The sequence below is a fragment of the Somniosus microcephalus genome, chromosome 2 (genome assembly GCF_052327205.1).
Source record: "Somniosus microcephalus isolate GS21.2 chromosome 2, FLI_Smic_1.0, whole genome shotgun sequence".
Taxonomy (NCBI): Eukaryota; Metazoa; Chordata; class Chondrichthyes; order Squaliformes; family Somniosidae; genus Somniosus; species Somniosus microcephalus.
Genome location: NC_140988.1, coordinates 154105828 through 154131246, shown reverse-complemented (window position 1 = coordinate 154131246; position 25419 = coordinate 154105828). Strand labels below are relative to the sequence as shown.

Genomic DNA, 25419 nt, shown 5'->3' with positions numbered 1-25419 from the left:
TTCCTGCATCCAGTCTGTCTAGTCCTGTTAGAATTTTATAAGTTTCAATGAGATCCCCTCTCATTCTTCTAAAGTCTAGCAAATATAAGCCCAATCGACCCAATCTCTCCTCATACGCCATTCCTGCCATCTCAGGTATCAGTCTGGTGAATCTTCACTGCACGCCCTCCATGGCAAGAACATCCTTCCTCAGATAAGGTGAGGAAAACTGCACACAATACTCAAGGTGTGGTCTCAACAAGGCCCTGTACAACTGGAGCAAGACATCCTTGCTCCTGTACTCGAATCCTCTCGCTATGAAGGCCAGCATACCATTTGCCTTCTTAACCGCCTGCTGCACTTGCATGCTTACCTTCAGTTACTGGTGCACAAGGACACCCAGGTCTCGTTGCACTTCCCCTTCTCCCAATCTATTGCCGTTCAGATAATAATCTGTCTTCCTGTTTTTGCCACCAAAGTGGATAACCTCGCATTTATCCACATTATACTGCATCTGCCATGCGTCTGCCCAATCGCCCAACCTGTTCAAATCGTACTGGAGTTTCTCTGCATCCTCCTCACAGCACACACGCCCACCCAGCTTTGTGTCATCTGCAAACTTGGAGATATTACATCTAGTTCCCTCGTCTAGATTATTAATATATATTGTGAATAACTGGGGTCCTAGCACCGATCCCTGTGGTACCCCACTAGTCACTGTCTGCCACTCGGAAAAAGACCCGTTTATTCCAACTCTTTGTTTCCTGTCTGCCAACCAGTTTTCTATCCAAGTCAGTACCTTACCCCCAATCCCATGTGCTTTAACTTTGCACGCTAGCCTCTTATGCAGGACCTTATCGAAAGCTTTCTGAAAGTCCAAATACACCACATCCACTGGTTCTCCCTTATTTATTCTACCAGTTACATCCTCAAAAAATTCCAGTAGATTAGTCAAGCACGATTTACCTTTTGTAAATCCATGTTGACTTTGACCGATCCTGTCACTGTTTTCCAAGTGCTCTGCTATTACATCTTTTATAATGGACTCTAGCATTTTCCCCATTACCGATGTCAGGCTTACCGGTCTATAATTCCCTGTTTTCTCTCTACCACCTTTTTTAAATAGTGGGGTTACATTAGCTACCCTCCAATACATGGGAACTGTTTCAGAGTCTATAGAATTTTGGAAGATGACCAGCAATGCATCTACTATTTCTAGGACCACTTCCTTAAGTACCCTGACCATGGGCTTGCAGTTTAATCAATACTTGTAAAAGGCATTAAAAATTTATTCTCCTGATAGACATACATTGTTCTTTTAGTACTTTGCGTTGAAAAGAATCAGGGGAATTTATACTGGGGATCAAAGAAATGGCAGACCAATTAAATACATACTTTGGTTCTGTCTTCACAAAAGAGGACACAAATAACCTCCCAGAGATGTCGGGGAGCATAGGGTCTAATGAGAGGGAGGAACTAAAAGAAATCAGTATTTGTAGGGAAATGGTGTTAGGGAAATTGACGGGATTGAAGGCCGATAAATCCCCAGGGCCTGATAATCTACATCCTAGGGTACTTAAGGAAGTGGCCCTAGAAATAGTAGATACATTGCTGGTCATCTTCCAACATCGATAGACTCTGGAACAGTTCCCATGGATTGGAGGGTAGCTAATGTTACCACACTATTCAAAAAAGGTAGTAGAGAGAAAATGGGGAAACTTGTAAGCCTGACATCGGTAGTGGGGAAAATGCTAGAGTCCGTTATAAAAGATGTAATAGCAGAGCACTTGGAAAACAGTGACAGGATCGGACAAAGTCAACATGGATTTACAAAAGGTAAATTGTGCTTGACTAATCTACTGGAAATTTTTGAGGATGTAACCGGTAGAATAGATAAGGGAGAACCAGTGGATGTGGTGTATTTGGACTTTCAGAAGGCTTTTGATAAGGTCCCGCATAAGAGATTAGCGTGTAAAGTTAAAACACATGGGATTGGGGGCAAGGTACTGACTTGGATAGAGAACTGGTTGGCAGACAGGAAGCAAAGAATTGGAATAAACTGGTCTTTTTCTGAGTGGCAGGCAGCGGCTAGTGGGGTACCACAGGACCCCAGCTATTCACAATATATATAAATGATCTAGACGAGGGAATTGGATGTAATATCTCCAAGTTTGCAAATGACACAAAGCTGGGTGGGCATGTGTGCTGTGAAGAGGTTTCCAAGAAACTCCAGTATGATTTGGACAGGTTGGGTGATTGGGCAGAAGCATGGCAGATGCAGTATAATGTGGATAAATGCAAGGTTATCCACTTTGGTGGCAATAACAGGAAGGCAGATTATTATCTGAACGGCAGTAGATTGGGAGAAGGGGAAGTGCAATGAGACCTGGGTGTCCTTGTGCACCAGTCGCTGAAGGTAAGCATGCAGGTGCAGCAGGCGGTTAAGAAGGCAAATGGTATGTTGGCCTTCGTAGCGAGAGGGTTCGAGTACAGGAACAAGGATGTCTTGCTGCAGTTGTACAGGGCCTTGGTGAGACCACATCTTGAGTATTGTGTGCAGTTTTGGTCGCCTTATCTGAGGAAGGATGTTCTTGCCATGGAGGGCGTGCAGCAAAGATTCACCAGACTGATACCTGGGATGGCAGGAATGACGTATGAGGAGGGATTGGGTCAATTGGGCTGGAGTTTAGAAGAATGAGAGGGGATCTCATTGAAACTTATAAAATTCTAACAGGACTAGACAGACTAGATGCAGGAAGGATGTTCCCGATGGCCGGGAAGTCCAGAACCAGGGGTCACAGTCTAAGGATAAGGGGTAAGCCATTTAGGACAGAGATGAGGAGGAATTTCTTCACCCAGAGAGTGGTGAACCTGTGGAATTCTCTACCACAGGAGGCAGTGGAGACCAATTCATTAAATATATTCAAGAAGGTGTTAGATATATTTCTTAAGGCTAAAGCGATCAAGGGATATGGGGAGAAGGCAGGGACAGGGTACTGAGTTTGGATGATCAGCCATGATCTCATTGAATGGCGGAGCAGGCTCGAGGGGCCAAATGGCCTACTCCTGCTCCTATCTTCTATGTTTCTATGTTTCTATGTTTCCATGTTGACAAATCTTGTTGAGGTCTTGAACTTCATATTTTACAGGCCTGTTTTTCCAGTGGATTTTTTGTACTGCAATATGGGTTGTTTCACTGGTGGTCCATCTAATCCAACAGTGTCCTCCGTTTTGGTCTCTCACGATGCTGGGTGGATTTCTGTGGGCTACAGGTACGATTAATTGCTACTTGATTTACTTATATGTTTGGAACAAAGAATCCTTTCTTTATGTGACAGGTAGATGGATGTGTTTCTAGACTGTGAATGGAAGAAGGAGAAATATTTCGTGATTCTTCAGAAATTATGACTATCCATACAGAAGCTTGAAGGCATTATACAGCAGCAGTAGTGAATTCAAAAGTGCACTTTGCTTTGGGCCCATGTTATTCTAGCATGTAGTCACTAACTCCTTGCATGAGGGACTAGATGGTACACTGGAGTAGAACACTGATGTGATAGGATTTGAGACAAACCAGAGCGATATGATGAAAATTTATTTTCCGATTGCTGGCTGCAAGGGTTATGAATTAAATGTATTTGGACAGTCTTAGTTTACATAAATGCCCCATAATTTGGCACAAACTTAGCAATGTGGGAAATTTTAAAAACTCACATTGGCTGCATTCAGTGCAGGCTCTCTCTTGCCTGACATTGTGGGATTGTTGCTGGTGCTGGGTACCACAAGTGGACACCTGTTCCATTTCTTCAGCACCAACAGTGCTTATTTTGATGACCACAAACCCCCCAAAAAACACTTCCCCTATTTGTTCATATTCAATCCATGTTAACGTCTAAATTATCCACACAGCTTAATTGAACATTAAAAAAAAGAAATCCAGACTTCATATTAAGGTTGTACTCAAATTCAGAACTGTGAAAACATTTGTGATCTCAAAATTCACTTTAATTGGGAAATGTGTGAAGTGCACCTTGTAAAAAAAAAAAATTCCCCCCTAAACATCTGTGAAATTTACTTTCTACCCCTGCAGTTTTCTCTCCTCGAGACCTACTCCATACTGCGAAAAGCTTTTTAGCCCCAATCATTTCCTCACCCATTATTTACACGTACGCACTTTCTGACAGGAGTCACTTGCTTGTGGTCAGGAGTGGAGCCCACAGGTGACTTTCTCCCCCTCCATAGGGCACTGAGGCCAACAGTAGCACCCTTACATCAGCACAAACTAGGGGGTCAGATTTGGTAGCTGGAGACTGGAGACCTTCTGCTTTGTATGGCTCGGCAGTGCCATTACCAACTGAGCTTTTAGACAAGTTGTGTGGGAAATATGGGTTTACAGTGCAAAATTAATACATTTCTCTTTGTGACTAACATTGCCATCATTATTCCACGTGGTGCAGTAGTGGCAAGTCATCTTTGTATGTTAATGAGAGAAGGCTCTAGGTAACCAATGACGTTTCTTTATGAAGAATAACAGCAGCATATCAGAAATCTATAATGGTATTTTTTTTTTAAAGGAATGTTTTTGATGAAATTATTTCCTTTTTTTTAGGGAATATCACAGTTATTCCCATATTGAAAACGGTTGGGCTTGGCATGGGAGTTTTAATCTGGGCTACCTTTAGCCTTTTAATGGGCTGGGCTAGTTCAAGGTAGGTAAATGCCTTTATTTAGAATTAATATTGATTTAGTATGTCTTGTAATAATTAACTAGTTGTGAATATGCACCTTATTGGCAAAGAACTGAAACACCCTTGGCAAGAATTCTGCAGTCAGTGGAGTTTCTGATTGTACAGGTATAAGAAACCAAAAATGCAGAGAGCTTCAGAATGAGCCTACTTGACTTTGACTGTGGGCAAAGAATTAAGACTTGTCCAAGCTTCATGTATGACTTGAGGTCAGAAGAAGCATTTTTTTCCCTAAAAGATCAGTAGAAGTGAGGATCGTATGTCCAGTAAAAGCAGGTGAGGCTGAGACATTCTGCTACTTTGAGAAAGGACTGGACAACTATCGGTTCTGGAAAAGCACTGGCGGCAGTAGGGATAGGTACAGACTCGGAGGATGAAAAACTCCACCATGAGCCAGAAAGTGAGGGGTCACACACCACTGGCGTAAGTGCGGTGCAATAGAATGCCCATCTCTGCGGATGCAGACCCAGGCCCAAATCGTGGGTACAGGGTCATTTGCATATTTGGAGTTGGCACCCAGCACGTGCAAGAGGACTTCGGCGACGCACGACCTGATCTGCCCTAGTAAGGTCCAAAGGGGGAGAAATTCAGTATCGCCACGTTTGGGGCGTTATACTTGAGCGGGCGCGAAATTTAGCGCCCAGCGCAAATTATCGCCACCTACTGCTATATTGACCTGCTTCGCCCCAGGAGGTGCTTGGAGCACTAAAACAGGCGCTGCACGACTGTCCTAAGGCGCTAAGCCGGAGAAGCGAGGCGCTACCACCGAGGGCCCTGCAGGTTCTGGTTGGCGCGGTGGAGCGCAGGCGATCTATCCTGTTTCCGGACAGTGGCAGGAGGCCGCTGCCACCCGACCATTGCAAAGCTTGGAGGGAGGTGGCTCACAGAGTGACCTCCAGCAGCATGGTGCCTAGGACCCCTGTGCAATGCAGGAAGAAGTTCAACGACCTCACTCGGGTCGTCAGGGTGAGTACCCTTTTCAGTATCCTCTTCATCCCTGCATGTGCACCTCACTTTATGGCCAAAGGGTCCTGAAAGCCCCAATGCCCAGCCCTCATCCAACATCTATGGGCCTTTCATGAAACTCACATGCACATTCAGCACTTTACATACTGTAAGGGCTATTCTACCATGGGAGGCAGTGCAGCCAAGATCAGGGCTTCACACTGTAAGGGCTATTCGACCATGGGAGGCAGTGCAGCCAAGATCAGGGCTTCATACTGTAAGAGCTATTCGACCATGGGAGGCAGTGCAGCCAAGATCAGGGCTTCACACTGTAAGGGCTATTCGACCATGGGAGGCAGTGCAGCCAAGATCAGGGCTTCACACTGTACTCAGAGCCCATCCTTTCTCTTGCAGGGCAAGCTGGCCCATAACAGGAGGCAGCAGCAATGGACTGGGGGAGGCCGGCCTCACCTTCAAGACCTCAGCGATCTGGAGCAGCGAGTCCAGTGCATTATGGCAGGCCGGATGATTGGCTCCATTGTCACTGGAGATGCCAACCCCATTCTGGACAGCAATGGGGTTGGCATCTCCTTTTTGACCTCTCTCCTTCCACTTGTGCCTCACACCAGCATCCTTCGCCACTATCGAACCAATACAGTACATTGCAGCACTCATGCCTCCCTCGCTGCCACCCTGTCCTCATGCTAAAGCCACTCTTGTACCTCCCTGCTTTCAGATGCTGATTCGCCAGGTGAGGAGGCGGGCCCTCAAGCTGCCACTGTGAGTGACTCTGAAGGCGACGACGAGGAGGAAGCCGGACCATCAGTGCCACCCTCAGCCGAGGCAGCCCAAGGCCATAATGGGGACACGTCTTCCCTGGAGGGAAGCAGGGGGGAATGGTCTGAGGAGGGTGAAGCTCCGGGGTGCCAGCGGGCTGCAGCAATGCGGGGGGGGGGGTGTAGGGAAGCTCGGCGGCTTCTCCCCGTAGGGAGAGTCTGGCCTAGAGTCCTGCTACAGTGAGCACAGAAGAGGTGCGGCTCCTCGCTGAAATGAGTGCCCAGGCGGAGCACAGGCACACTGAGCTCATGGCTGCAGTGGCAAGGATGCCCGAATCCATTGAGTCGCTGGCAAGGAGTGTCGAGGACTTCGGCGCAGCACAGGCGGCTGCCATGCAAGTGCTTAATGCTGCAATGCAGTCAGTGGCTGGTCTGATGCAGACACAGATTGAAGCCACACGATCACTGACTGCTGCCACCCTCGCTGGATCGGGTACGAATCGCCGGGGCCCTCGCCGCGCCGCAGCAGGCCAGCAGTCTGTGCTTCAGCAGATAGCTCTGCATGCTGCAGTGCTGCCCCGTGGGAGTGCCAGTGTGTCGTCCGACCAGGGAGTGCCTGTCCTCTGTCAGGATGACAGCATTCCTGCGGCCAACACTGACACTTCTCCACTGCAGCTGCCACCACCCGTAGGACAGACTGCTGCCGCCCATGCAGAGTTGGAGCAGTCAGCAGCTGGGCAATCCAGGCCCAGAGCTGGTCCAGGCCGTCCCTCAAGGGCATCTGCCGACTCAGTTTCTGACACTCAGCAGCCTTCCCCCAGCCTTGCTGCAGCCACTGGGGTCCCATTGCGAAGGAGCTGCAGGGTGGGAAGGGGCCAATCTCGCAAGCGAAGCAGATCACCCTCGAAGGGCAAAAAGTAGGAGGTGTGGCAAAATGCTGTTAATTTTTTTAGTGAAGGCCGAGGATCGTGGTCATTTCTTGTTAACTTTTTTGTTCATTGTCTCCAGGTTGTGAGAGCCAGTTATGTGTCTGACTCCTTTTTTTGGTGTCGATAGTAGCCATGATGTGGAGATGCTGGTGTTGGACTGGGGTGGACAATTGTGAGAAGTCACACAACACCAGGTTATAGTCCAACAGCTTTATTTGAAATCACAAGCTTTCGGAGCGCTGCTCCTTCGTCAGGTGAAGTCACTTCACCTGGCGAAGGAGCAGCGCTCCGAAAGCTTGTGATTTCAAATAAAGCTGTTGGACTATAACCTGGTGTTGTGTGACTTCTCACAATTGTCCTTTTTTGGGGGTTTCTCTCTATTACTTTGTCATGCGGGAAGGGCACACAGTTTGTTAAATAAAGAAGTGTCTTTATTCAGATTGTGCATGTTTGCTCTTTGAACTATTTGTTGCCTTGACCGGCTCGGGTTGCGGAATGGTTCCATTCATGTTGTTTCAATGGCACAAGCCATTCCCTCAAAGGGGGCCTAGAACCGACTTTCAATAAGCTGCTGACGGACGGCCCTTGCACTTTGTGCCTCCCTCCCGTCTTGGTGCTCCTCCTCCTCTGCTGGTGCGCCAATGTCTGGCGGCAGTGGCTGAGTCCTGAGGATAGCCAGGTTATGCAGCATGCAGCACACTACAACGAAATGGGAGACTTGCTCAGGTGAGTACTGAAGGGCTCCCCCAGAATGGTCCAGACAGCGGAACCGTTGCTTTAGCAGGCCGATTGTGTGCTCAATGATGTTCCTGGTCGCTTGATGGCTCTCATTGTATCGTTCTTCAGCAGGGGTGCTGGGCGAACGGAGCGGGGTCATCAGCCAGGTGCACAGAGGATAGCCTTTGTCCCTGAGAAGCTAGCCTCCTGGGTGAGCTGGGGCTTCGAAAAGGTCTGCCACAGAAGTCTGGCACATGATGAAGGTGTCGTGGCTGCTGCCTGGAAAGCGGGCATTGACAGCTAGTATCAGCTGTCTGTGGTCACACACCAACTGGACGTTCAACGAATGGAACCCCTTCCGGTTGTGGTAATCCTCGGCATTCTCTTGAGGCGCCCGCAATGCCACATGCGTGCAGTCAATGGCACCCTGGACCATGGGGAAGCCTGCTATTCTTGCAAATCCCATTGCGCGCTCTTGCTGCTTGTCCAGCGTCATGAGGAAGGAGATGTACTGACGTCTCCTTTTAAAGAGGGCATTCGTGACTTGGCAGATGCAGCAATGCACCGCGAACTGGGAGACATTGGCAATGTCCCCAGTAGCGGATTGGAAGGAGCCGGTGGCAGAGAAGTTGAGAGCCACTGTCACCTTCACTGCCACCGATAGAGACATCCTGCTCCTCAGTTGAGGCTGCAGATCTGGCTGAAGCAGGTGGCAGAGCTCAGTGACCACCTCCCTGCTCAATCGAAGCCTCAGCAAACACTGTTCCTCAGGCATGTTGAGGTATGAGAACTGTTGGCGGAATACCCTGGGAGGGTAAGGCCTCCTGTGCCGACGCCTGTTGGCTCTCCTCCGTCTGGCCATGATTGGCACTCTCTCTTGGCGTCTGAGCCCTCTCAATGCAATGGAGAAACCCAACGTTTCCACCCATTGCAGCCCCCATAGTATGTGGCCACTCAAGGTTATGCCAGTGAAAAATCAAACCAACTGCAAAGTTCTGGGCCGAAGCCAGAAGTACCTGTGCGAGCGCTGACTCAATGCAGAAAGCTCTCTCCCTTTGTCTCTCTGCAAATCTCTCCCTCTCTCACACAGAAGGAGTGGTCCAAAAATGGCTACCACAAAGAAGCCAGGAAGAGCCCCCTTTAAATAGCGCCCCCCCAGCCCCACAGCGACTGGGAACCGTTCCAGTTAACCAGTCGCTGGGAGAGCCAGGCGGAAAGGAGGGGGGCGCCACTGAAGTTCCGGTTCGGGGCGCCCCAAGGGCGTTGCACCATGAAATGACGTCAGGATCGACGCGCGCAGCTGAGCGGGCGTTGCGGTTTTGCGCCGACGCTAAATGTCCGCTCAATTTCGCCAGAGGCACATGTCTCACCGCGCCCAGGCGCTAGCCGCATCGCGCCCCACTTATCGCCCTCTTAAGGCACTAACAACTGAATTTCAAGACTTTTAAATGTTGGTGTTCAGAGAGATTTGGGTGTCCACGTGAAAGAAACACATGCAGGTACAGCAAGCAATAAGGAAGGCAAATGGCACGTTAGCCTTTATTGCAAGGGGGTTGGAGTATAAGAGTAAGGAAGTCTTGCTACAATTGTACAGGGCCTTGTTGAGACCACACCTGGAGTACTGTGCACAATTCTGGTCTCCTTATCCAAGGAAGGATATATTTGCCTTGGAGGCAGTGCAACGAAGGTTCACTAGATTGATTCCTGGGATGAGAGGGATGTCCTATGATGAGAGATTGTGTAGAATGGGCCTGTACTCTCTGGAATTTAGAAGAATGAGAGGTGATCTCATTGAAACATACAAGATTCTGAAGGGGATTGACAGGGTAGATGCTGAGAGGTTGTTTCCCCTGGCTGGAGTGTCTCGAACTAGGGGGCATAATCTCAGGATAAGGGGTCGGCCATTTAAACATAGAAACATAGAAGATAGGGGCAGGAGTAGGCCATTCGGCCCCTCGAGTCTGCTCCGCCATTCAACCCGATCATGGCTGATCATCCAAATTCAGTACCTGGTCCCTGCTTTCTCTCCATACCCCTTGATCCCTTTAGCCTTAAGAAATATATCCAACTCCTTCTTGAATATATTTAACTAGCTGGAGTGCCCGGCGGTGCCGAGGGTTTTTTGAGGGCATGTTGTTGTTGGGAGAGAGAGAGAGAGAGACTGGGGGGAGAAGAGAGAGACTGGGGGGGAAGAGAGCGACTGGGGGGGAAGGGGGGAGAGAGAGAGACAGAGAGACAGAGAGACAGAGAGAGAGAGAGACAGAGAGAGAGAGAGAGAGAGAGAGAGAAAGAGAGAGAGAGAGAGAGACAGAGAGAGAGACAGAGAGAGAGAGAGAGAGATTGGGGGGAGAAGAGAGAGACTGGGGGGGAAGAGAGCGACTGGGGGGGAAGGGGGGGAGAGAGAGAGACAGAGAGACAGAGAGACAGAGAGAGAGAGAGAGAGAGAGAGAGAGAGAAAGAGAGAGAGAGAGAGAGACAGAGAGAGAGACAGAGAGAGAGAGAGAGAGATTGGGGGGGAGAGAGCGACTGGGGGGGAGAGAGAGAGACTGGGGGGGGAGAGAGAGAGAGAGAGAGAGAGAGGGAAAGAGAGAGGGGGAGGGAGAGAGAGAGAGAGAAAGACTGGGGGGAGAAGAGAGAGATGGGGGGGAAGAGAGAGAGAGAGACTGCTGGATTTAGTTTGGGATTAGCCTGGAGAGAGGGGGGGAAGGAGCACCTCAGGCCTGGCCCGATGGACCCCTGCGAAGGAAGGAAGGAAGGAAGGAAGAAGGCGAGCTCTCCCTCCCTCTCCCACCCCCTCACTCTTTCCCTCCCTCACCCTCTCTCTCTCCCTCCCCCTGTCTCTCCCTGCTTTACTCTCTCTCCCTCCCTCCCTCCCCTCTCCTCTCCCTCCCTCCCCTCTCCCTCACCCCCACCCCTCTCCCTCCCTCCCCTCTCCCTCCCTCCCTCCCTCCCCCTGTCTCTCCCTCCCCCCCTCCCCCTGTCTCTCCCTCCTTTCCGGTACCAGAACGGAGTTAGTCCGACATCGGGAGGCCGGGTGCCCATCGCTCCGAAGCGAGCCCGGGGTTCCTCATCGTTAACGCGGCGGGCCTTTGGACCCGGTTGGCCAGGCGGCAGACGAACGCCTTTCGCTGCGGTCGGGGGGAGAGAGAGACGCCGCTGCTCATCTGCTCGCTTCCCTCTTCCCACGGGCTTTCAGGCTGCGCGGGGAAGAGAGAGAGAGAGAAAGAGACTGGGGGGGGGGCGGGGAAGAGAGTGAGACGCCGCAGCTCACCTGCTCACTTCCCTCTTCCCCCGGGCTTTCGGGCTGCGCGGGGAAGAGAGAGAGAGACTAGGGGGGTGGGGGGAGAGTGAGACGCCGCCGGTTGCCTCCTCCACCCCCCCTCCTCCTGAGCAGCTACAGGCTGCGAGAGAGGCCCCGGCCCGGTTGCCGGGGAAAACCTTCTTCCCCCCACCCCCGCCCTCCTGAGGGGCTACAGGCTGTGAGAGAGGCCCAGGCCCGGTTGCCGGGGAAACCCTTCCCCACCTCAACTCGCTCCCAAAATCCCCTCCACACACACACAAAGTGGGAAAAATAAATCAAGAGTTAGGAATCAAGATGGTCGCCACTCACCTCAGCTCAGAAGGATTAGGCCCGCCCACACATGCAATGAAATGCCCCCCGTGATGCACCGATTGGTCAACCATCAGGTTAATCCCCTGTACGATTGGTCAACCATCACGTCACTCAACGCTAATGAGCGGAATGTTGCCGTTTTTTGAACCTTTTTTGTATACTGTCTGAACAATTTTTGTCTGACCAAAAAGTAAATATGCCTGTTAGACTCCCCTAATGATAAGCTTTCTTTTGATATAACATGTGCAGGTACGCTCTATAACTTTTGATTGTATAGCCGGACAGACAGACAGACAGACAGAGAGACAAACCGCTTTATATATAGATATATATATATAGATAGATGGATGAACTGGCCTCCACCGCCTTCTGTGGTAGGGAATTCCACAGGTTCACCACTCTCTGGGTGAAGAAATTCCTCCTCATTTCTGTCTTAAATGGCCTACCCTTTATCCTTAGACTGTGTCCCCTGGTTCTGGACTCCCCGACCATTGGGAACATCCTTCCTGCATCTAGTCTGTCCAGTCCTGTCAGAAGTTTATAAGTTTCAATGAGATCACCTCTCATTCTTCTAAACTCCAGCGAGTACAAGTCCAATCGACCCAATCTCTCCTCATACGTCATTCCTGCCATCCCAGGTATCAGCCTGGTGAATCTTCATTGAACTCCTTCCATGGCAAGAACACCCTTCCTCAGATAAGGCGACCAAAACTGCACACAATACTCAAGATGTGGTCTCACCAAGGCCCTGTACAACTGCAGCAAGACATCCTTGTTCCTGTACTGAAACCCTCTCGCTACGAAGGCCAACATACCATTTGCCTTCTTAACCGCCTGCTGCACCTGCATGCTTACCTTCAGCGACTGGTGCACAAGGACACCCAGGTCTCGTTGCACTTCCCCTTCTCCCAATCTATTGCCATTTAGATAATAATCTGCCTTCCTGTTTTTGCCACCAAAGTGGATAACCTCACATTTATCCACGTTATATTGCATCTGCCATGTTTCTGCCCAATCACCCATCATGTCCAAATCATCCTGGAGTTTCTCGACATCCTCCTCACAGCACACACGCCCACCCAGCTTTTTAAGACTGAGATGAGGAGCAATTTCTTCACTCAGGGTTGTGAATCTTTGGAATTCTCTGCCCCAGAGGGCTGTGGATGCTGAGTCTTTGAGTATATTCAAGGCTGAGATAGATAGATTTTTGGACACTAGGGGAATCAAGGGATATGGAGATCGGGCGGGAAAGTGGAGTTGAGGTCGATGATCAGCCATGGTCTTATTGAATGGCAGAGCAGGCTCGAGGGGCTGTTTGGCCCACTCCTGCTCTTACTTCTTTTGTTCTTATGTTCTCAAAGCTGAAGGCTCTGCCAGAGGTCTCTCTGCACCCTTCCTGGGCTGAAGGAAAATTTCTTTGAAAAGTCTTCTGCTTCAATGAGACAGGATTTTGTTAAAAGAAGTTACTGCAGGATTCTGCTGATGGGCCCCCACCTAATATCATAGTTCTCCAGGTGATCAGCCCTTCGTGGCAAAAATTACTAAGGAGCAATTTCAGGACATTCCAGGGCATGACAACAGCCCGGAGACCCTGGTGGGACCTACTTGCACTCCTCCAATGACCTGGATGCGAGTTGCCAATTGGCATTAGCAGCAAAGGCGGTGTGTGGGGAGCAGCAGGGTATTCTGATAGGGTAAGTCACCTCACTAGCCCTGCTGAAGTTACGGCAGATGATCAGGAGAACTCCCACGGAAATTCTTCTCTTCTTAGACAGTCCCTCGGAACCGAGGATGACTTGCTTCCACATTAAAAATTAGTTCTCAGGTGATTGATGAGTCCAATGTGGGACCTACAGTCTCTGTCACAGGTGGGGCAGATGGTGGTTGAAGGGGCGGGTGGGTGGGTGGGGTTCTTGGGTTGAAGTGCGCTCCTTCCGCTGTTTGCGCTTGGCTTCCGCTTGCTCCCGGTAACGAGACTCGAGGTATTTGGCGCCTTCCCGGATGCTTCTCCTCCACTTTGTACGGACTTAGACCAGGGATTTCCAGGTGTCGGTGGGGATGTTGCACTTTTTCAAGGAGGCTTTGAGGGTGTCCTTGAAGTGTTTCCTCTGCCCACCTGGGGCTCTCTTACCGTGTCGGAGCTCCGAGTAGAGTGCTTGTTTTGGGAGTCTTGTATCGGGCATGCGGACGATGTGACCCATCCAACGGAGCTGATCGAGCGTGGTCAAAGCTTCGATGCTGGGGATGTTGGCCTGAGCGAGAACACGGACGTTGGTGCACCTATCCTGCCGATGGATTTGCAGGATCTTGCGGAGGCAGCATTGGTGGTACCTCTCCTGTGCTTTGAGGTGCCTGCTGTCCATGTCTCTGAGGCATACAGGAGGGCGGGTATTACTACTGCTCTGTAGACCATGAGCTTGGTGCCGGGTTTGAGGTCCTCGTCTTCAAACACTCTCTTCCTCAGGTGACCGAAGGCTACACTGGCACACTGAAGGCAGTGTTGGACTTTGTCATCGATGTCTGCCCTTGTTGACAGTAGGCTCCCGAGGTATGGAAAGTGGTCCACGTTGTTCAAGGCCTTGTCATGGATTTTGATAATCGGGGGGGCAGTACTGTGTGGCGGGGGCAGGTTGGTAGAGGACCTTTGTCTAGCGGATGTTTGGTCTAAGGCCCATGCTCTCGTACGCTTCGGTCAAGGTGTTAACGATGGTTTGGAGTTTGAACTCGGAGTGAGCGCAGACGCAAGCATCGTCTGCATACTGTAATTAGATGACAGAGGAAGGGACGACCTTGGATCTGGACTGGAGGCGACAGAGGTTGAACAGTTTCCCGTTTGTTCTGTAAATTAGCTCCACTCCAGCAGGGAACTTACTGAGGGTGAGATGGAGCATTGCTGCAAGGAAGATCGAGAAGAGCGTTGGTGCGATGACAGAGCCTTGCTTGACCCCGGACTGTACATGAATTGGGTCTGTGGTGGAACCATTGGTCAGGATCACTGCTTGCATGTCATCATGAAGCAGGCGGAGGATGGTGACAAACTTTTGAGGGCAGCTGAATTTGAGGAGGACACTCTGTAATCCCTCACGGTTGACAGTGTCAAAGGCCTTTGTGAGGTCAAAGAAGGCCATGTACAGCGTTTGGTGCTGTTACCTGCAATTCTCTTGTAATTGACGTGCGGTGAAGATCATGTCCATTGTGCCCCTTAGTGGGTGGAATCCGCATTGCCACTCTGGGAGGAGCTCTTCGGCCACTGGGAGAAGGCGATTGAGGAGGTTTCTTGCAATGACTTTCCCTGTGGCAGACAGCAGGGAAACTTCTCTGTAATTACCGCAATCGGACTTGTCACCTTTCTTGAAGAAGGTCACAATTACGGCATCTGAGATCCCCTGGCATGCTCTCCTCCTTCCAGATAAGAGAAATGAGTTCATGAATTCGCGCCAGTAGTGCTTCTCCGCCATGCTTTAGCGCCTCGGTAGGGATTCCATCTGCTCCTGAGGCCTTGTTGTTCTTCAGTTGTCGGATGGCCTTTTGAACCTCATGAAGGGCTGGGGTTGTGCTGAGATGGTGGCGGGTAGCATGCTGCGGGATGGAGCTGAGGACACTCGCATCGAAGACAGAGTCTCGGTTAAGGAGACCCCTAAAGAAAAGATAAAACTAAATGATAAATGCTCACAAGTTGAGAGATGACCTTGTTATAGAATTTTAAATTCTCCCTATAGGCAACCTAGTTGAAAAGGATCACAATACACTTCAAAATGTTGGAAAATGCCCAAAAAATGGGAGATTCTTGCATATTGTTAACTGAATGTTCGACAGTCCCCTGGGGGGAGCAAGCACCTTGTAGCAATTAACACTTCTCGTATTCTTATGTTATTTTTTGACAGGAATGTTCTGGAGGGCATGGAAATAAAAGTAATTAGTAACATTCACCCCAATCTGAGTGTTTATTCAGACATAACAGGAACAAAGCTTAGGTCTAGGCTGCCAGTTTCTATTTGAAAAGAAGGCTTGGTTTTTAGCATAGTTTCACTGAATTCTGCTCCAATAACTTCAGACCTCAGGCTTGTTAGTGGAATATTGGGTATAACTATAGCTTAACTCATGAGTTTGTGCCCCACTGCACAAACTGAATTGTGGCACATGATCACAAAACACAACAAAAAATCCTGAAATCCAGTGTTAGAAAAAGGAATTGAACTTAAGCGGTTGCCTTAAAGCTGCCCTTGGAAATAGGCTTTTACTCAGGGCTATTTTTCAATTGTACTTTGTTTTTTGACTTGTTGGCTTTTTTAGGTCTGAAGCTTTTTATCAGATTTCTCTAAGCTACTTAGGTTGTCATGGTTGTGAAAGCCGTTTACTTGCAGCACCTCCCTTTTTGTGGTGTGCTTTGCAAACCATTGCAAAAGGATCACAGTGTTCCAGTCTTAATAGCTTTTAACTTTAACATTAATACAATGTACTGCTACACTGAATAAGGATGTTAACTGTGTCTGATCAGGGGAGATTTCACAAAGTAGAGCCCAATCTGGCACAAATGTGCCTTTTTTCCAGCCTGGGAATGTAATTATCATGTCCCTGACCTTGAAAAAAATATCATTTTAAAAGTAATGAATTTGTACGCAATATTTAGCATGTGAGCACATATTGTATTGTGTGCCAAAGTAAATTATGTCTTTGAACTGCTGCACTGAAAATTTGAACTGGCAAACCCGCGCACTGGATTATAAGACTAGGACTCAATATAACTAACATAACTGAACCATTTCTAATGCGGCTTATATTACTGTATTACCCCAAAAGAAAAATAGTCCCTATCAAAGTCACGTTAACATTAAACTTTAATGATCACACAATGTGATGAAATAACTCTGTGTTCTGGCATTTGTATTGTTGTTGTTGTTGTTGTACTTGTTAATGTCTGGAATGTTCCACCGGTGTAACCACTAATGCTCCTCCCTAGCCCCGCCCCTCTTCTGGAATGTTCTACCAAGGGCTGGGTCGGTGATGACTGTGTTAACTTGATGCCATGTTCTTACTTAATAAAAGTCTTTAGTCTTAAGCTTTAACCTCATGGATTCAGGCAGTTATTTGGCACATCAATTTTATTAAGTAACAACTTTTGGAAGATAGATCGATTTTTGAAACCAGAGCGTCTGGATATCGATCCCCATTCGGCAGACGCATCGAAGAAATTTACGCATTGGCTTCGATGTTTTGAACACTTCATCGCATCGGTCGATTCGACGGTTAACAAGTTGGGTCTTCTAACCAACTTGGTAAGTCATCAAACTTACTCGATAATTGAAGATATTACTACATATGAAGAGGCCCTCGCAGCCCTTAAGGCCCAGTACCTTAAGTCGGTTAACGAAGTATACGCCAGGTATCTTTTGTCTACTCGCAGGCAATTACCCGAGGAATCTCTGGACGATTTCCTGCAGGACCTTAAGGCTTTGGCTAACGATTGCAACTACAAGGCTGTCTCTGCCATAGTGTATCAGGAAGAAGCCATCTGCGATTCTTTCATACCTGGCCTCCGATCTAATTATATTAGACAGAGACTCCTCGAGAACGACTCGTTAGTTTTAAAAATGGTTGTCGCTACTGCTCGATCGTTAGATGTAGCCCAGAAGAATTTATAAGTGTATGCATTAGCCCATGCGTCTCTCTCAGCCTCGTGTGTTCCGAGTATGGAGGCATCCATAACACCAATGGAGCCTCCACTTAATCCTATTGTTGCGGCTGTACCCCATGGGTCTAAGTGTTATTTTTGTGGCCAATCTAAACACCCCAGGCAAAGATGCCCAGCCAGAGAGGCTACCTGTTTTAAATGTAAGAAACGGGGACATTTTAGTAAAGCGTGTAAGGGTAATCCTGTACCCGATGCCTTCTCTGCTGCCACCCATCATTTTACTCTAGCCTCAGCTACGGTTGACCAGACCATACCGTGTTCCTTGTCGAAATCTATGATGGACATCAAGATTAATGGTCACCCTACTGGGTGTTTGATAGACTGTGGCAGTACTGAAAGTTTTATACACCCCAACCTTGTTAACTCCTGTTCATTGAAGGTGTATCCTACTCGAAGTGAAATTGTGATGGCGTCCAAGTCCCTTACTTCAGAGGTAACTGGATATTGTAAAGTCACATTGACCGTTAAGGATACGGAGTATAAGGACTTTAAACTCCCCATATTACCTCAGTTATGTGTGAACTTCATTTTAGGCTTGGACTTCCAGTGTCAGCATGAGAGCGTTACCCTTAAGTATGGTGGATCTCAGCCTCCACTCACAGTCTGCGGCCTTTCTACTTTAAAAGTAAGTCTGCCTTCTTTGTTCGCGAACCTTGCTCCTAATTGTAGACCTATAGCGACTAAGAGTCGACGGTATAGTTCAGAAGATAAAACATTTATAAAAGAGGAAGTGGACAGGCTTCAACGGGAGGGAATCATCGAACACAGTAATAGCCCGTGGTGTGCCCAGGCGGTGGTGGTTAAAACTAATGAGAAGAAAAGACTTGTGGTCGATTATAGCCAGACTATAAACTTGTATACCCAATTAGACGCCTATCCTTCGCCTCGTATTTCTGAGATGGTGAACCAGATAGCTCAGTACTGTGTGTTCTCCACCATTGATTTAAAGTCTGCCTACCATCAACTCCCCATTAAAATAGAAGACCGACCTTATACGGCCTTCGAAGCTAATGGGCGCCTGTACCAATTCCTTAGGGTGCCCTTTGGAGTGACGAATGGGGTATCCGTCTTCCAACGGGAGATGGATCGTATGGTGGATGAATACGCATTGGAAGCAACATTCCCGTACCTGGACAACGTTACTATCTGTGGGCGCGACCAACGGGAGCATGATCAAAATCTCGCGAAGTTCCTAGAGACTGCAAAGAGGTTAAACCTGACCTACAACAAAAACAAGTGTACCTTCAATACTACACGTTTGTGTATTCTTGGTTGCGTTGTGGAGAATGGGGTAATTGGGCCAGATCCTGAATGATTACGCCCACTTAAGGAATTACCTTTACCTCACACTGTAAAAGCTTTAAGAAGGTGTCTGGGATTCTTCTCGTACTATGCCCAGTGGGTGGCTAACTACTCAGATAAAGTCCGACCTCTTATTAAGTTGACATCTCTTCTGCTATTGGCGGAAGCTCAGGAGGCTTTCCTTAATATCAAACGGGACATTGAGGAGGCAGTGGTATGTGCCGTGGATGAGAAGATCCCTTTTCAAGTGGAAAGTGATGCATCTGATTTTGCGTTGGCAGCAACTCTTAACCAAGCTGGTAGACCAGTAACTTTCTTCTCTCGTACATTGCAAGGACCAGAAGTTCGACATTCTTCAGTGGAAAAGGAGGCACAGGTGATTATCGAAGCAGTCAGGTATTGGAGACATTATCTCGCTGGCCAACATTTTACGCTCATTACTGACCAGCGATCCGTGGCCTTTATGTTCAACACTAAGCAGAGAGGCAAGATCAAAAATGATAAGATTTTAAGATGGCGAATAGAATTGTCAACATATGACTATGATATTCAGTACAGGCCTGGAGTATTTAATGAGCCATCGGATACTTTGTCACAAGGAGTATGTGCTAGTCTAGGTATAGATAAGCTTCAAAGTCTCCACGACGCACTCTGCCACCCTGGCGTTACCAGAATGAACCACTTCATTAAGTCCCACAATCTACCCTACTCTATTGAGGAGGTCCGGACAATGACCAGAACCTGTCGTGTTTGTGCTGAATGCAAACCCCGCTTCTATAAGCCATCCGAGCCAGCTCATCTTATTAAAGCAACTCGACCATTTGAGCGTTTGAGTCTCGATTTTAAAGGTCCCCTTCCATCAAGCGACCGTAATGTCTATTTTCTTAATATTATAGACGAGTACTCTCGGTTCCCTTTTGTTATCCCCTGTCCGGATGTGACTAGTGCTGTTGTAATTAAATGCCTCTGCCAACTGTTTTCCTTGTTTGGCATGCCTAACTATATACATAGTGATAGGGGTTCTTCCTTTATGAGCGAAGAATTGCGACAGTTTTTGCTATCGAAAAGGATTGCAATGAGTAGAACTACCAGCTATAACCCTCGTGGTAATGGGCAGGTCGAGAAAGAAAATGCGACAGTGTGGAAGGCTATCGTACTGTCTCTGAAGTCGTGAGGCCTGCCGATCTCTCGCTGGCAGGATGTCCTGCCAGACGTGCTGCCTTCCATAAGGTCTCTTGTGTACAGCGACGAATGCCACCCCTCATGAAAGGATGTTTAGTTTTCCAAGAAAAGCTACTAACGGAGTAATGTTGCCCACATGGTTGACGACCATAGGCCCTGTGTTGTTGTGCAGACATGTGAGAGGCCACAAGACTGATCCACTGGTGGAGGAAGTACAACACCTCCATGCTAATCCCCAGTATGCGTATATTCAATATCCGGATGGGCGAGAGGATACGGTCTCTATTAAAGATCTTGCACCTGCTGGAGCTCGAAAAGAGTTCGACTCTGAGAGTAGAGTTTTCAATCGTGGTATTGGACCTTCAGAGACACAAACCCTCAGTGTGGAAAATACTGATGATTCTGGGAATTCGAATGAACCGGAGTTAGTACTCCGGGAAGAGCCTCAGCAAGAGTTACATTGTTCCCAGACCTCCTGACAGACTGAATCTATAGCAGGGGGTGAATGTGATGAAATAACTCTGTTCTGGCATTTGTATTGTTGTTGTTGTTGTTGTTGTACTTGTTAATGTTTGGAATGTTCCACCGGTGTAACCACTAATGCTCCTCCCTAGCCCCGCCCCTCTTCTGGAATGTTCTACCAAGGGCTGGGTCGGTGATGACTGTGTTAGCTTGATGCCATGTTCTTACTTAATAAAAGCCTTTAGTCTTAAGCTTTAACCTCATGGATTCAGGCAGTTATTTGGCACATCACACATAATTACCATAAAATCCAGATGATAAGTTGTACTCTTACATAATTTACTCGCCTAGCTTTACTGTCGTTGATTTGGCGCTGCCAGTTGCTTTATATATTCGGCAGAATATAAATTATTAATGAAAACATGAGATCACAACAAAGCAGCAAGCCTCAGCACAATTTCAGCTATTGATATGTTCTCAGTTTTGCTGTACTGTATATACCCAGCAGCCTCTTTGATACCTGAATTTACGAAAGGATAATCTACATATTACATGTCTATTCTATGTACATTAAATAGCTCACTGGAATTTTTCATTACAGTGCCCCTCATAGAAATTCTCTCCTAAATGGGAATTTTTATCACTGTGCCAATGACATGAATATAAGACCTGTCATTAACTTATTAATTGGCTTCTTCCTCATTGGTTAAGCATATTTCTATAGATTCTATATATTCTGGAACAGTTCCTATGGATTGGAGGGTAGCTAATGTTACCCCACTATTCAAATAAGGTGGTAGTGAGAAAACGGGGAATTATAGACCGGTAAGCCTGACATCAGTAGTGGGGAAAATGCTAGAGTCCATTATAAAAGATGTCATAGAAGCGCACTTGGAAAACAGTGACAGGATCGGACAAAGCCAACATGGATTTACAAAAGGTAAATTGTGCTTGACTAATCTACTGGAATTTTTTGAGGATGTAACTGGTAGAATAGATAAGGGAGAACCAGTGGATGTGGTGTATTTGGACTTTCAGAAGGCTTTCGATAAAGGTCCTGCATAAGAGATTGGCGTGTAAAGTTAAAGCAGATGGGATTGGGGGCAAGGTACTGACTTGGATAGAGAACTGGCTGGCAGACAGGAAGCAAAGAGTTGGAATAAACGGCTCTTTTTCCGAGTGGCAGGCAGTGACTAGTGGGGTACTACAGGGATTGGTGCTAGGACCCCAGCTATTCACAATATATATTAATAATCTAGGCGAAGGAACTAGATGTAATATCTCCAAGTTTGCAGACGACACAAAGCTGGGTGGGCATGTGTGCTGTGAGGAGGATGCCGAGAAACTCCAGTATGATTTGGACATGTTGGGTGATTGGGCAGATGTATGGCAGATGCAGTATAATGTGGATAAATGCGAGGTTATCCACTTTGGTGGCAAAAACAGGAAGGCAGATTATTATCTGAACGGCAGTAGATTGGGAGAAGGGGAAGTGCAATGAGACCTGGGTGTCCTTGTGCACCAGTCGCTGAAGGTAAGAATGAAAGTGCAGCAGACGGTTAAGAAGACAAATGGTATGTTGGCCTTCATAGCGAGAGGATTCGAGTACAGGAACAAGGATGTCTTGCTGCAGTTGTACAGGGCCTTGGTGAGACCACACCTTGAGTATTGTGTGCAGTTTTGGTCGCCTTATCTGAGGAAGGATGTTCTTGCCATGGATGGAGTGCAGCGAAGATTCACCAGACTGATACCTGGGATGGCAGGAATGATGTATGAAGAGAGATTGGGTCAATTGGGCTTATACTCGCTGGCGTTTAGAAGAATGAGAGGGGATCTCATTGAAACTTATAAAATTCTAACAGGACTAGACAGACTAGATGCAGGAAGGATGTTCCTGATGACGGGGGAGTCCAGAACCAGGGGTCACAGTCTAAAGATAAGGGGTAAGCCATTTAGGACAGAGATGAGGAGGAATTTCTTCACCCAGAGAGTGGTGAACCTATGGAATTCTCTACCACAGAAGGCAGTTGAGGCCAATTCATTAAATATATTCAAGAAGGAGTTGGATATATTTCTTAAGGCTAAAGGGATCAAGGGATATGGGGAGAAAGCAGGGACAGGGTACTGAATTTGGATGATCAGCCATGATCTCATTGAATGACGGAGCAGGCTCGAGGGGCCGAATGGCCTACTCCTACCTTCTATGTTTCTATATGTGCTCTCTGATTTTTCTGCTTTCTAATTGGTTAATTTATGCTTTCAAAATCTCAATCATTAAGCACAAAACTTTCTTCCTAATTTCTAGAAAGTATTCGGTACAGTTTTCTAGAACACTGGCCCAGAAATTCATCACGGGCGGTGGCGCTAAAACGGACGGTGTTGGATCGGCCGCCGGTATCCGCAGCGCCTGATATTCATCCACTGCAGTCAACAGCACTGAACATCAGGCACTGCGGATAAGAGACGGCCAAGCCGGCACTGCCCGTTTACGCTGCTGCTCGAAACAATTTTCTAGGAGAATCTGAGGGAGAAATTCCGTATCGCCCCGTTTGGGGCACAAGTATCGAGCGGGCGCCGCAAATTATCACCACCTACTGCTAAATTGACCTGCTTTGCCCCAGGAGGTGCTTGGAGCGCTAAAACAGGCGCTGCACGACTGTCCTAAGGCGCTAAGCCGGAGTAGCGAGGCGCTACCACCGAGGGCGGGCGCAGCGCAGGGGCGGCCAGTTAGTGATTGCACGCAGACACGCTGGCGCCGGTCAGCTCTTAAGGGGAGGTTCGATCTTGGATTGCAGCCACACCCAGCGCATCAGAGCCCTGATTCTCGGCCTGGACAGACCTGCTGCACCATTCTTACGCCTAGGACCATGGAGAGGGCCAGGGAGCGAGCGCAGCGGTTCAGTGAGGGGGCTTTGCAGGTTCTGGTTGATGCGGTGGAGCGCAGGCGTTCTATCCTGTTTCCGAACAGTGGCAGGAGGCCGCTGCCCAACGAATATCGCAAAGTTTGGAGGGAGGTGGCTCACCGAGTGACCTCCAGCAGCATGGTGCCTAGGACCCCTGTGCAATGCAGGAAGAAGTTCAACGACCTCACTCGGGTCGTCAGGGTGAGTACCCTTTTCAGAATCCTCTTCATCCCTGCGTGTCCACCTCACCTTATGGCCAAAGGGTCCTGAAAGCCCCAATGCCCAGCCCTCTTCCAACACCTATGGGCCTTTCATGAAACTCTGTGTAAAGTGCTGAATGTGCGTGTAAGGGCTAATTGACCATGGGAGGCAGTGCAGCCAAGATCAGGGCTTCACACTGTAAGGGCTATTCGACCATGGGAGGCAGTGCAGCCAAAATCAGGGCTTCACACTGTAAGGGCTATTCCACCATGGGAGGCAGTGCAGCAAGATCAGGGCTTCACGCTGTAAGGGCTATTCGATGATGGGAGGCAGTGCAGCCAAGACCAGGGCTTCACACTGTACTCAGAGCCCGTCCTTTCTCTTGCAGGGCAAGCTGGCCCACAATAGGAGGCAGCAGCAACGGACCGAGGGAGGCCGGCCTCACCTTCAAGTCCTCACCGATCTGGAGCAGCGAGTTCAGCGGATTATGGCAGGCCGGATGATTGGCCCCGTCGCCACTGGAGATGCCGACCCCGTTCTGGACAGCAATGGTAAGGTCATCACCTTTTTGACCTCTCTCCTTCCACTTGTGCCTCACACCAGCATCCTTTGCCACTATCGAACCAATACAGAACATTGCAGCACTCATGCCTCCCTCGCTGCCACCCTGTCCTCACGCTAAAGCCACTCTTGTACCTCCCTGCTTTCAGATGCTGATTCACCAGGTGAGGATGTGGGCCTTCAAGCTTCCACTGTGAGTGACTCTGAAGGCGAGGAGGAGGAGGAAGCCGGACCATCAGTGCCACCCTCAGCCGAGGCAGCCCAAGGCCATAATGGGGACACGTCTTCCCTGGAGGGGAAGAGGGGGGAATGGTCTGAGGAGGGTGAAGCTCCGGGGTGCCAGCGGGCTGCAGCAACGCGGGAGGGGGTAGGGAAGCTCGGTGGCTTCTCCCCGGAGGGAGAGTCTGGCCTCGAGTCCTGCTACAGTGAGCACAGGAGAGGTGCGGCTTCTCGCTGAAATGAGCGCCCAGGCAGAGCACAGGCACACTGAGCTCATGGCTGCAGTGGCAAGGATGCCCGAATCCATTGACTCACTGGTAAGGAGTGTCCAGGACTTCGGCGCGTCACTGGCAAGGAGTGTCCCGGACTTCGGCGCAGCACAGGCAAGGAGTCTCCAGGACTTCGGCACAGCACAGTCGGCTGCCACGCAAGTGCTTAGTGCTGCAATGCAGTCAGTGGCTGGTCTCATGCAGACGCAGATTGAGGCCACACGAGCACTGACTGCTGCCACCCTCGCTGGATCAGGCACGAATTGCCGGGGCTCTTGCCGCGCCGCAGCAGGCCAGCAGTCTGTGCTTCAGCAGATTGCTCCGCATGCTGCAGTGCTGCCCCGTGAGAGTGCCAGTGTGTCGTCCGACCAGGGAGTGCCTGTCCTCTGTCAGGATGACAGCATTCCTGCGGCCAACACTGACACTTCTCCACTGCAGCTGCCACCACCCGTAGGACAGACTGCTGCCACCCATGCAGAGTTGGAGCAGTCAGCAGCCGGGCCCTCCAGGCCCAGAGCTGGTCCAGGCCGTCCCTCAAGGGCATCTGCAGTCACAGTTTCTGACACTCAGCAGCCTTCCCCCAGCCTTGCTGCAGCCACTGGGGTCCCATTGCGGAGGAGCTGCAGGGTGGGAAGGAGCGAATCTCGGAAGCGAAGCAGGTCACCCTCGAAGGGCAAAAAGTAGGTGGTGTGGCAAAATGCTGTTAAATGTTTTATTGAAGGCCGAGGATCGTGGTCATTTTTTGGTTACTGTTTCGTTCATTGTCTCCAGGTTGTGAGAGCCAGTTATATGACTGACTGCTTTTTTTGGGATTTCTCTCTATTACTTTGTCATGCAGGAAGGGCACACAGTTTGTTCAATAAACAATTGTCTTTATTCAGAATGTGTATGTTTGCTTTTTGAAGTATTTGTTGCCTTGACCGG

General features: G+C 48.9%; 1 protein-coding gene across 1 annotated transcript in view; it reads left to right on the top strand.

Annotated features, from left to right (window-relative positions):
* The first annotated feature begins 3138 nt into the window (after positions 1 to 3138).
* LOC147123030 (transmembrane protein 144-like) overlaps positions 3139 to 25419 on the top strand; it is a 131942-nt gene continuing 109661 nt past the window's right edge. Inside the window, exons 1-2 of the mRNA XM_085963837.1 lie at positions 3139 to 3251; positions 4589 to 4688. Coding sequence (XP_085819963.1) covers positions 3224 to 3251; positions 4589 to 4688 — 128 coding nt within the window. The 5' untranslated portion in view covers positions 3139 to 3223. The remainder of the gene's footprint in view (positions 3252 to 4588; positions 4689 to 25419) is intronic.